General features: G+C 34.7%; 2 protein-coding genes across 6 annotated transcripts; one reads left to right on the top strand and one right to left on the bottom strand.

The window, feature by feature from the left end:
- Nucleotides 1-2,601: 2,601 nt before the first annotated feature.
- LOC18037534 (F-box/kelch-repeat protein SKIP6) lies at nucleotides 2,602-4,980 on the top strand. 2 transcript variants are annotated; one of them, XM_024180727.1, is made up of 2 exons: nucleotides 2,602-3,763; nucleotides 4,670-4,980. In XM_024180727.1, the coding sequence occupies exons 1-2, from the start codon at nucleotides 2,722-2,724 to the stop codon at nucleotides 4,672-4,674; spliced, it is 1,047 nt and encodes a 348-aa protein (XP_024036495.1). In that variant the 5' UTR covers nucleotides 2,602-2,721; the 3' UTR covers nucleotides 4,675-4,980. The 2 variants fall into 2 exon arrangements, with proteins under 2 accessions (XP_024036495.1, XP_006428025.1); XM_006427962.2 differs by having other exon boundaries at nucleotides 2,602-3,844.
- Nucleotides 4,981-5,752: 772 nt separating this feature from the next.
- LOC18037533 (shikimate kinase 1, chloroplastic) lies at nucleotides 5,753-10,329 on the bottom strand. 4 transcript variants are annotated; one of them, XM_024180841.1, is made up of 11 exons: nucleotides 10,162-10,329; nucleotides 9,513-9,788; nucleotides 8,694-8,752; nucleotides 8,432-8,486; nucleotides 8,232-8,328; nucleotides 7,811-7,898; nucleotides 6,982-7,064; nucleotides 6,765-6,897; nucleotides 6,557-6,635; nucleotides 6,324-6,388; nucleotides 5,753-6,164 (listed from the first exon to the last, which is right to left on the bottom strand). In XM_024180841.1, exons 2-11 carry the CDS (start codon nucleotides 9,727-9,729, stop codon nucleotides 6,102-6,104), a joined length of 939 nt encoding a protein of 312 aa, XP_024036609.1. In that variant the 5' UTR covers nucleotides 9,730-9,788; nucleotides 10,162-10,329; the 3' UTR covers nucleotides 5,753-6,101. The 4 variants fall into 4 exon arrangements, with proteins under 4 accessions (XP_024036609.1, XP_024036610.1, XP_024036611.1 ...); XM_024180842.1 differs by having other exon boundaries at nucleotides 9,513-9,749; XM_024180843.1 differs by having other exon boundaries at nucleotides 9,513-9,736.
- Nucleotides 10,330-10,740: the final 411 nt, after the last annotated feature.

Here is a 10,740-nt window from a genome sequence, read left to right as displayed (position 1 = left end):
GAAGTGGATGCTTTGAGTAGATTTTTTTAGTTGCATCCTCAATGACTAAGATATATCTCAAACTCGAAGCCGCTCCAATGGAAATGTCTACGTATTACTTTACTAGTCAGGGTTTAAGCTGTTCTTCTACACTAAGCTGTGTACAGGGCTAAGGAAATTTTGTTCCATAAAGTGAAGGTCTAAATTTATGAAACATGACTACTATTTTTATACTGAGCTGGTATAATTCCAAACTCATCCCACTCTGGTGGTTCACTGTTTATGATTAACTCAACAAATGGGTTATTTGTATTGGCAAAAGTGTTTAAGACTACTATGGTTATTTTTCTACCAAATGGGTATGTTTGGTGTGGGTCTGAAAATATTACTTGACCTAATAGGCCATTGTCTAATAATAAAGTTGGTATTAAAACTTTTTTTTTTTCATTTTTGTATTGGATTTCTTGGATCTGGCTAAATCTATACAAGTTGATGGTATATTATAAACAAGGTGGCATTGACAGACGAATCTTTCTAAGGGAACTAATATACACAAAGGATTTTCTTTAGGGCAATTTACATTCTTAGTTTATATTGAGTCTCCCTTATAATAGTTAACCCATTAATTTTTACTTCTGATATAGCTAAATCAATTAAGAATTTTATAATATAGATTTGTTTTTCTATAGCTATTTTTGCTGCTTTTTATCTAATTTTTTGAACTAGATGTGTTGGAAGTGGATATTCCCTCTTTGGGAAAAGAGAAAATTTTCATTTCTCAAGTTAATTCCATTCTTTTTATTATTGTTTATTTATTCTGTCTACTATGATGCTGAGTGTCTGATGTATGAATTTAATTTTGAAGCATGAGTTGTCTAATTAATTCTACATTAGCACTTTCTAATGCACTTATTCTTTGTCTATATACATTTACTTCATTGTCTAAATGATATCTAGTTTCATTAAGTTTTCTAATTGTTCCGTCTTGAAAGTTTATTTAACTGCTAAATTTGACCAAAACCTTGACAAATTTTATAACAACCCATTTGCTATTTTAGAAAAAGATTATGATACTTGGATACAAAATAACCCTTACAAGGAAATTTTAGAACGTGCTTTAGAAATTATAGAAACTAAATTAGCTAGAATTAGTAGTGGCAGTTACATTTAGACACTTTATTAGAAGAACGACTAGGCAATATAAAGCTTCTAATAGATTACACATCTCCATTACCCCCTGAAATAGAAAGAAAATAAATATTAAACATAAGGCTTTTACAAATTTATCCATATTTAATTTTAGAAGATATAATTTACAATATTATAATATTAAAAAGAAAAATAAATTATTATATAAGTACGAGAATGTAGTATTAAAAATTAGAAACAGATTAGAAGATTTAAACAATTAGTTTATGAATTTTCTGCAATTAGACTATTTAGATTTAGAAATTGGTCATCATAGAAAGCAAAAATTAAATTTGACAGAAAGGATAAAAATTAGTTGTAACATCGAGCACTTAGAAAATCAATTTAAACATATTCCACACACTAGCAATAGTCAGCAAAATTTTATAGTAGACTTATTAATCAACTTAGGACAACACCTAGAAGTTAATATTGAAAAGCTAAAAGAGTCAATATTAGGACTAGGAAAATTCTTTGAGACTAGTAATATTAATACATTAAGAAGAAATTTAGATTATATTAAAGAATTATTAGCAGACTTTAATAGTTAGATTAAACGATTCCCTAGCAAGAAAGAAATAATAGAATTAGTTTAATTATTAGACATAAAAACACCTAATCCAGCAGAATTAGAAATTAAAAATATTGTAGAAAGTTTAAAGTTAGAAATAAAAAATATTAAATTTACACAGCGAAAAACTATAGATATAATAAAATCACGTCCTTCTCACTTGAATTTATCAATTCTTAGTAAATTCATTGAAACTACAAAAAAAAAAAAAAAAAAGAAGTTAGCTTTGAGTATTTATATAGCCCAAAATTTTGCATAGTTCATTCAGAAAAATTAACAAAAAATAATTAAAAAAAGAACATGGTCAAGACCGCAGGCCTTAAGTTTGATGATCAAAATTGCCGCAATTTTAAGATTGATTTTATAAAAATTCTTGATTTGAAAAAAAAAAAAAACCATCGTGTAATATTTTAATACAATACAAGGCCCTAATAAAGTGTAATGGGGGGAGTCAAATGTGCCGAAGTGTTTAATTGAATTTTTAGTTAGTTGATTTTCTTTTTAATGAATATATGATATGTTATAATTAGAAGTTTATTGATATTTATAATAAGATTATTTATCATTGAAATATTAAAAAAATTATCCACTCCACCTACAAATTTATAAATAGAGAGAGATTTACTTAAGTAGGAATTGGTGTGAGCACATATTTTTAGCACACGACAAGTGAATAGTAAGCTGATATTAAAATATACATTTATAAAATCAGTCTTAGATTTTACAGTTTTTAAAATAAAGATTTAGAGATTGACGATGCTACAGAATATTTTTACAATCCTGTTAAAATCTTTTAAACTTTTGTGGACATATTTTTGTTTTAGGGCTCATATGAAAATATTGTACAAACTATATTCTAATTTGTTGTTTTATCTAAATACAGAGACTTCAACGTTATTCACCTACAAATGCTAGAACCAGCTTCTAACGATTAGCGAAAGTTCGTAAACCAACTGTCCCGTTCCTGCACCCAGCCGCCGCTCATGTCCTCCTCCGCCGCCGCCGAACCACCATCAGTAGAGCCAACAATCTTAATCCCCTCTCTCCCAAACGACGTCGCTTTAAACTGTCTAGCTCGTGTCCCCCGTTCACACCACCCAATCCTCAGCTTAGTCTCGAAACCAATCCGGTCCCTCATCTCCTCCACGCTCCTCTACACCACCCGCTCTCTCATCAACTCCACTCAACACTTCCTCTACCTCTGCCTCCGCGTACCCACCGGCTCTTCCCTCCTCTTCTTCACACTCAACCAAAACCCACGTACCCAAAATTACGTTTTCACCCCTATCCCCTCCGTCCCGTCTTCTCACCCACCCGTGGGCTCCGCTTTCGCCGTTGTGGGTCACAAGATTTACGTACTGGGAGGGTCCATTAACGATGTGCCGTCTCCCCACGTGTGGGCTCTCGACTGCAGGCTGCACACCTGGGAGAAAGCACCCAACATGCGTATCGGCCGTGAGTTTTCGGCCACTGGGGTAACTAATACGAAAATTTATGTTATCGGAGGTTGTGTGGTTGATAATTGGGCGAGGGCGAGGAATTGGGCGGAGGTTTTTGATACGAAGACTGGATCTTGGAGCCCGGTTTGTAGTGAGATTGAGTTTCGTGAGAAGTGGATGCACGCGAGTGCGGTGATTGATGATAAGATATACGCAATGGGGGATAGAGGTGGGATCAAGTATGATCCGAAAAATTTGAGCTGGGACAGTGTGGAGAGTGAGCTTGATATGGGGTGGAGGGGCAGAGGGTGTGTAGTGAATGGGTTGTTGTATTGTTATGATTATTTGGGAAAAATAAGGGGGTTTGATGTGAGTAAAGGGGTGTGGAGGGAGCTAAGAGGAGTGGACAAGGATTTGCCGCGGTTTTTGTGTGGGGCAACAATGGCGAATTTGGGAGGGAAGTTGGTTGTGGTGTGGGAAGGAAGTGGAGGAAATGGGAATGGTAAGGAAATGGGGATTTGGTGTGCGGAGATTGAGGTGGAGGAGGATGGGGATGGGGTGTTGTGGGGGAAGATTTGCTGGTCAGGTTTGGTTCTTTCCGTTCCTTGTCGTTCATCAATTGTGAATTGTGTGGGGGTGACTTTGTGAGAATTTGGAGAATGGATAGGTATGGGTGTGCTTCTTTGTTGTTAGTTGCTACTCAGAACTTGCATTTTGCTGTTCTATTCAATTTTAGGCTAGTTTGTTGTTAGGCTTTGAGCACAAGCTTTTTAAGGTGATTGAAATAGTTAAGGATTTGTGAATTGGTTACTGATTAACTTCTAGACGATTGACAGTTATAAAGTTTTATAATTTGTGTCACAAAGGAGTAACAGTTTGCGCAGGATATCTAGTTAGTTAAAGGATCCAAGGGCTTGCGACTGGATTGGAGCAGTTCATATTTCATTTATGCGACTATTGCATGATTATTTTGTGTTGTTTCCACTATCGGATTGTGCCTAATCTGGAGTGGCCGATTAGACTACTTTGTTGTGTGGTTGTAAGATGGCCACCATTCAGTATTATATGTATTTCCAAATACCAGACCGTTGCTTAATACTTGGTGACTTACCCCTTAGTGACTTTGGCAATGAAGGTTAATTTTGATGATTTCTTTTCATTATTATTCCATTGATAACTAGGAGATGGGTGCTACTTGCTAAAACAAAAATCATGCAAGGTGTTAACAACAATAATTTAGGATTTTGCCAGCTCATTTCATTCTATTCCAATTTACTTGAACAATGATTGTTTCATTTGTTTCCCTGCAATATTAGTCACATTTTTACCCTCAAGAATTGTTAAGGGTTGTCAAGGCAGGGGTAACGCAATTTTTTGTTTAATGTGCTTTTTTATCTTCCCAATTGAAAGCATTTATCTTCTTTCTATTTCTTTTTTCTTTTCCTGCTAGTTATTGATGCGGTTATATACCTTTCGTGTTTCATCTGTTTAGGCTGAAGACACTGTCATCTATTCGGCAATGCAGTGGCAGCAATCTTTCTAAGATTCTGAAGAAAGCTCCTCCAGTTTCATCTCAGTTCACTTGCTCCAGCCTCCAAGAGGAACAAGACCTTGAATAATAAGTTGAGAAACGTAAGGCTTTAATTATTTCTTGTGTGTTTGCCCTGTGTGTAAATTAGTACTTGGCGAAGTGCCTATCTTCGTATACACGCCATGTAATTAATGGTTTCCTCCCAAGTTTGGGGTGCCATATAATCGAAGTTTTAATGGAGTAAATAATGGTTCATTGAAATTGTTATGCAATATTGCTGTCATTTTCATTTTTGAATCCTCAGCGAAGTCTTTTGCTTGTGATATGCTTTATGCGAATGTTACCCTAAACCCAAGAATCTATGTAGGGAAAGATGAACATTTGACATGGAAACTGGCAGAGTGCCGCTTGAGTAAATGATGAAAATTCTTCAGGCCTTGAAGTTTCTACCTTCTAGCAATAGTATGACGTAATACATCACCTAATGATATCATGTTATAACCAAACCAAATGAAACAATTGACAGGTTTTCAAATTAATTATTTAAATGTCATGTGTTAATAATCTTATTAATTAAGATGAAAAGAATTTTAACAAATTGGTTGGAGTAATTTTATCCGTATGAAGTGAAAAAATACTCTTGATTGTAAAAGCAAAGATTATGGAAAAAGCAGTTCATCTTGGTAGCTTATTGTCGGGGACCTCATACGTAATGCCCATTATGCGCTCTTGTACGCTAGCATCGACAGCGTTGTTGTGCTGATTGCGGGAGAAGTGCTCCAGGTGTATGCAGGGAGTAGAGAACAAGCAGACCCTTTGGAGTTCAGGCAGGCCGACCCAATTGAGTGAATTTGTCGTTAGTCAAGGCCTCAACATTGAAAAGGGAACTAGACAGACCCGTGCCACAGGAGGTCGTAACCTCTCGTACCTTGACATTAAGCCTTATTGTGAACTTTAAAATTTCATTAAAATCAAAGTACAAGTCAATCGTACGCTTAACAGGAGTGCCATCTTCCCAAATCGGCCTAAATTAAACAACTCCCGTCAACCAAAAATGTTTTCTGCTCAAGCAAATAAATTACTCCGTTTTTCCATTTAAGAAGCCTAAACATGGTCCAGGCTTCATTAAGACAGTTTGCGAGTGGAATACATGAACTCAGAGGTGAATAAAATCTCATCTACACACATAACTTAATATTACACAGGGTCAGCTGACATTGTACCAACTGATATATACAACTGCATCTTCATTGGTATAACTGTGAGCCAACCCCAATGAATGCGATGGAAAAGCATAACATGAACAAGCCTTCTGCTGATAAAATTAGGACTGTCCTATATGCCCAAATGACAAAGAAAATGAAGAAGCACCGAAATCAGAAGTTTCTTGATGTTAATATCCAGCAATTGCCATGTCATCCTCTTCCTTTAGAAAGCCCTCAATTTGTTCAAGTGCCTGGCAAGATAAAAGGTCCAAGTTAGCTGAGGAGTATTTTAACAAGGACACATGGGTGAAAATATTCAGAAGACAGCAAGAGGGGTGCACATAAAAATATAAAAAACAATTATCAAGCCATTGTGCACTTGTGTGTGTGAGAGATACAGATGGAGAGACCTCAATTGCAATGGTAACTGGTGTAAGACTGGATACATCTTTGTGACCGAGTTTTACTGCAATATCTGCACAACACACAATATATTTGGTACTTCCATAAGCAAATGCATCATGGGCAAATAAAATTGTTTAATGCATTGAAAAAATAAAAGTTCAATCTCATAGATGAAATTGTCGAATGACGCATGTCGAAATTAAGATAGATTTCCACCCAAAGGAACAAGCATGCTTACTTTCTAAGGAAACCCTAGCATTAGCATTTGCATATGCTTCACCTCTCTCTTCCCAAAGAGTAGACAGTCGATTTAAAGCCTGCAGGGAAGTCAAAGGATAAAAAACAAGCCATATATTACGTTCATGGTTAACATCTGATCACTGTAATACCAAATCCAAACAAGATGGGAGATAAAATTAAATAGTTTGCAAAGACAAAAAGACCACCTCTGTGTATGCATCGCCTGATTCACATTGATGCAAAAGAGGGCGAGAATCAGTTCCTACAGCTGCAATTCTCTGTGCCAAGGCTTCGAGTGGTACATCTAACCAGACACTAATCCCCTTCTGCATATATCTCCTGATAAACAACAGAAAATGCATTTTAGTTCACATTACTGACATGAAGAATAAGAAAGGTGCTAGTAGTTGTAATCATTTATACCAGTTGATGGGCCGTGTAACTGCACCTCCACCAGTAGAAACAACAAGTTGACGCATCAAAGACAGTTTCTGCAGTACCTCAGTCTAACAGAAGAAGAATGACATAATATTTTTAGAATGGAAAGCAAAGAAAACTTAGACTAATAACATTGCTAGATAATTACAATTAGGTTACAGATGGTAAAGTTGATGCCTTGATATTCACATATTTTCACTGTAATTACAAACTCTAAGTTTTCTGTAACTCCAAAATTCATCATAAATCTAGTACCAGTAGTGATAGGAACACAAAAATTAGAACAAAAAATAGCAGAACATCACTACATAATAAAAAAATTTCACTACAAGACAAAAAAATCATTAGAAGACAAACTACTTTTTTTTTTATGGTCTCATATAGTTTTTCAGCTAATTTTTGTACTCTCTTTCGTACAAACATCATTATTCAATCCAGTAATTAACTGACGCCAGATAAATAGTACTTGTTTTGAGTGATCAAAATCATTTTGAGAGCATAACAATTATAAAAATAAAAATAAAAAAGGGTTTCCAAAGATAGAATGATATAGCTCAGTCAATTTTCACCTCCTAGGAACTTAAAAAAAGTAAGCCAACTGTTAACACAACAGAAGCCAGGAATGAGGGTTGGCTGAATTAGGAGGACCTATGATTTACAAAATTAATAGTGCTATGCTGTTTCAAACCTCTCCTGTAATTTATCTTCATTAACGTTGTAAGAAAACAAGCAATTGAACAACTAATTTTATTGAGCACATTGATAACAACATTTATATATAATATTTTTATATATTATAATGCTCCTAACTAACCTCCTTCTCTCTGAAAAAACCCTCTCCATAAAGCTTAAAGATTTCAGCCACAGATGTTCCATCCACAGACTGTTCGATCAATGTGTCACTGAGGCAACCAAAAAATTCACGCAATCCAGTTAATATTTAGCCAGACACAAATGATCTTATCAAGTCAATCTCAAATATGCAGGACGTGTTGCTAGTTGCACTGGTTAAAGTTCCAAAAAACCAACAGAGAAATATAACATCCAAAAAGTAGACAAGGTTATTTTGCAGTGCGCATTTACAGAAATTTACAACTACTCATTTCATTAAATTCCCCAGGTTCTTAGATAATTGAATTCCCCAAATTAAACATTTCACGTAGCTTTGATTCCAGAGCATATTCCTTTTTATTATACCCATCATCCAGATTCCTTTTAATGTAAGAATATATTGCCTAGAAAGTGATTTCAGTGCAAACCAGTCAAAAAATGAATAACCAAGTACTCCTGACAGAATCTTGCCCACAGTTGTTTTTCCAGAGCCCATCATTCCTGCATTTCAAATTTTATAGTTTAAGAAACTCAAGTTCTTGTATCATTTGCTGTCTCAATTTAAAAAAAAAAAAAAGAGAAGGGCTTAGACAAAGAAACTGACCAACAAGATATATACAGCGTCCACTTAAATAAGGCTCAATCTCCTGTGACTTATTCTGCAATTTTAGTACATCTAGTAAGATACATGCATCAAGGTTATCTTAGATGAGCAACAAATCTGAACTCAGTGATCAAGGCCAGAGTTTAATTCACAGCACTGTCTGGCAAAAACAGAAGTTAAATGATCAAAGCAGAAGAAAAGATATCTCATTACCAGACTTCCAGAGTCCAAATTAAAAATCACAACAGGAAATGTCCTCTACCTTTAAAACTTGAGCTTCATCAATAGGAGCATGAACATTTCCAGATTCCAATACTGAAGCTGCAAAGAAAAAATTAAAGTAAACTTTTAATACTGGATGAAAAAACATGTAGCCAGTTTATATTTTGTAATTGATTTTCATGATCACTTGATCCAGGAAATCTCTGCTCTAATATCTTAATTTTTAATCCATATTTCTACCTTGGCAGTTTCAGGTTTAAAAACCTTCCCTGCAAGCTAGAAGGTGTACAAATTTTTGTATTAAAGACAGCATTATGGTGAGCAATTCTTTAGCTAACCAGACTATTCAACTGAACAGAATATGTCTCACATACCATGCAACCTAAATTCCAAATCTTAGCATAAGTCTGGCTTCTAAACTCTACCAACCTAAGCTTTGAGTAATACTCACAGAATCCTACTACTACTGCTTTGACAAGCTCGCTATTACGCATCATTAGACCTTCGGTACTGTTAATTGCCCATGGAATAGCATGCATCAGACAACCAAGATCAGAGGCTCCCATTTCTGGTGCCTCTATTATTAATGAAAATCCTTTATAATTATGTAAACCTTTTATAAAGGAAAAAGTTGTCTTTAAAAAAGGAAAATCTTTTCCTTAAACTTACATTACTCGTTAACTTCCCAATTCCTACCAATCTAATGATCAGACCAAATTCATTCTTGATTGCAGTGTCATAATTTAGAAAATTAATATATATATATATATTTTGGTTCAATTCACAAAACATGAACAACCAAATAATCAAAATATGAGCATATTAAGCACATAAATTGTTGAGATACAATGGTAACTACCTGAAAGGCTATTGAAAGTACACGAAACCTTCACCGAATCATAGCTACGCTGTTTTGAAGCTACGTTTGGCTCCATTTGTGCTGAAATCAGCACTCGTAGCCTCTTCTCTTCCCTCATTCTCCGAGAAAATCGAACAGAACCGCTCGATTTTCTCGGAAACTTCTCCAAAGCAATCCACGTTGGACATTGCAACTTATGCAACACTTTAGCCTCCATTATTCACCTCAAAAAAGCAGCTTTATTTTACAAATAATTTAATGAATCTTTTAAATTAACTGCAGTTTTGTTCAATTTCACCGAAAAAGAAAACAAATAAATTAATCACTGAACGAATAATATTAAGAATTTTCTCTTGGATTGAATGTAAGACTCGATTCAATTGAACTTAAACATCAATAACAAACTCGAATAAATGAAATTTTTGATATATGAGCACTTTATAAGCTAAGAATATATCAGAAATGCTCTGTTTGGATGATGAGAAAATGCAGGAAAATATAAAACTCGTTTTTCTCTAAACGCAATATAATATATGCGTTGAAATTCAAGGAAGAACAGAGCTGACTCAGCGTCAGCGATTTTTTTATTTTATTTTATTTTCAAAATTAAAGCCTGCGGAATTTGAACGAGATTCGCACTCACACCTACCTCAAGCTCAAGGAGGAGTCTTGGCCTTCTAAAGAGCAAGACGCTTCCATCAATCGGTCGTTTGGTTCGGTAATTCTTCTATACGTATCTGTTTTCGGTATTTTTTCAGATGAATTAATTTTGAAGTAAATATGAATTTGTCCTTTCTTTTTTTGAGGAAAAAATACGAATTTACTAAGTTATTAATTACATTTGTCCCATATATTGCATCATATAATTAATATGTAATTTAAAGAAATGATATTTTGATGACCAATAAAACACTATTATCATGGAAGCGATAATATTATAATATGAATAATATTATTATTTTAATCAATAAATTTTTCTTTTGCAGCAATGTCACCTCTTTGTAGCCCTTACCAACCCACAGATTGGTTGGTGCCTTGGATCAAATTTTTGGGATTCATATTTTGCTGGTTGGGATTCAAAATTTTGGGATCAAGTTTGTGTCACATTAAAAATTGAAAATCGTATGAGCCGGTCAACCAGCTAATTGCAAGCGAATCAATTTCTCCTTGACCTCGAGAAATTACAAAGACCTGTATCAGCGCACGTGACGTGCGTAACCGCCAATAA

This window comes from Citrus clementina, unplaced genomic scaffold (assembly GCF_000493195.1).
Source record: "Citrus clementina cultivar Clemenules unplaced genomic scaffold, Citrus_clementina_v1.0 scaffold_7, whole genome shotgun sequence".
Taxonomy (NCBI): domain Eukaryota; kingdom Viridiplantae; phylum Streptophyta; class Magnoliopsida; order Sapindales; family Rutaceae; genus Citrus; species Citrus x clementina.
Note: the sequence above shows the minus strand (reverse complement) of the source record. Positions and strands in the feature narration are given on the sequence as shown.

What these genes read in the sequence shown, in the direction of transcription:
- LOC18037534 (XM_006427962.2), top strand. Translation starts at nt 2,722, where the DNA reads ATGTCCTCCTCCGCCGCCGCCGAACCACCATCAGTAGAGCCAACAATC.
- LOC18037533 (XM_024180841.1), bottom strand. Translation starts at nt 9,729, where the DNA reads ATGGAGGCTAAAGTGTTGCATAAGTTGCAATGTCCAACGTGGATTGCT. An exon ending in GTTTTTTCAGAGAGAAGGAG is followed by an intron (nt 7,065 to 7,810) that starts GTTAGTTAGGAG and finishes TTCTTCTGTTAG; the next exon opens with ACTGAGGTACTGCAGAAACT. An exon ending in TGCTAGGGTTTCCTTAGAAA is followed by an intron (nt 6,389 to 6,556) that starts GTAAGCATGCTT and finishes TGTGTTGTGCAG; the next exon opens with ATATTGCAGTAAAACTCGGT.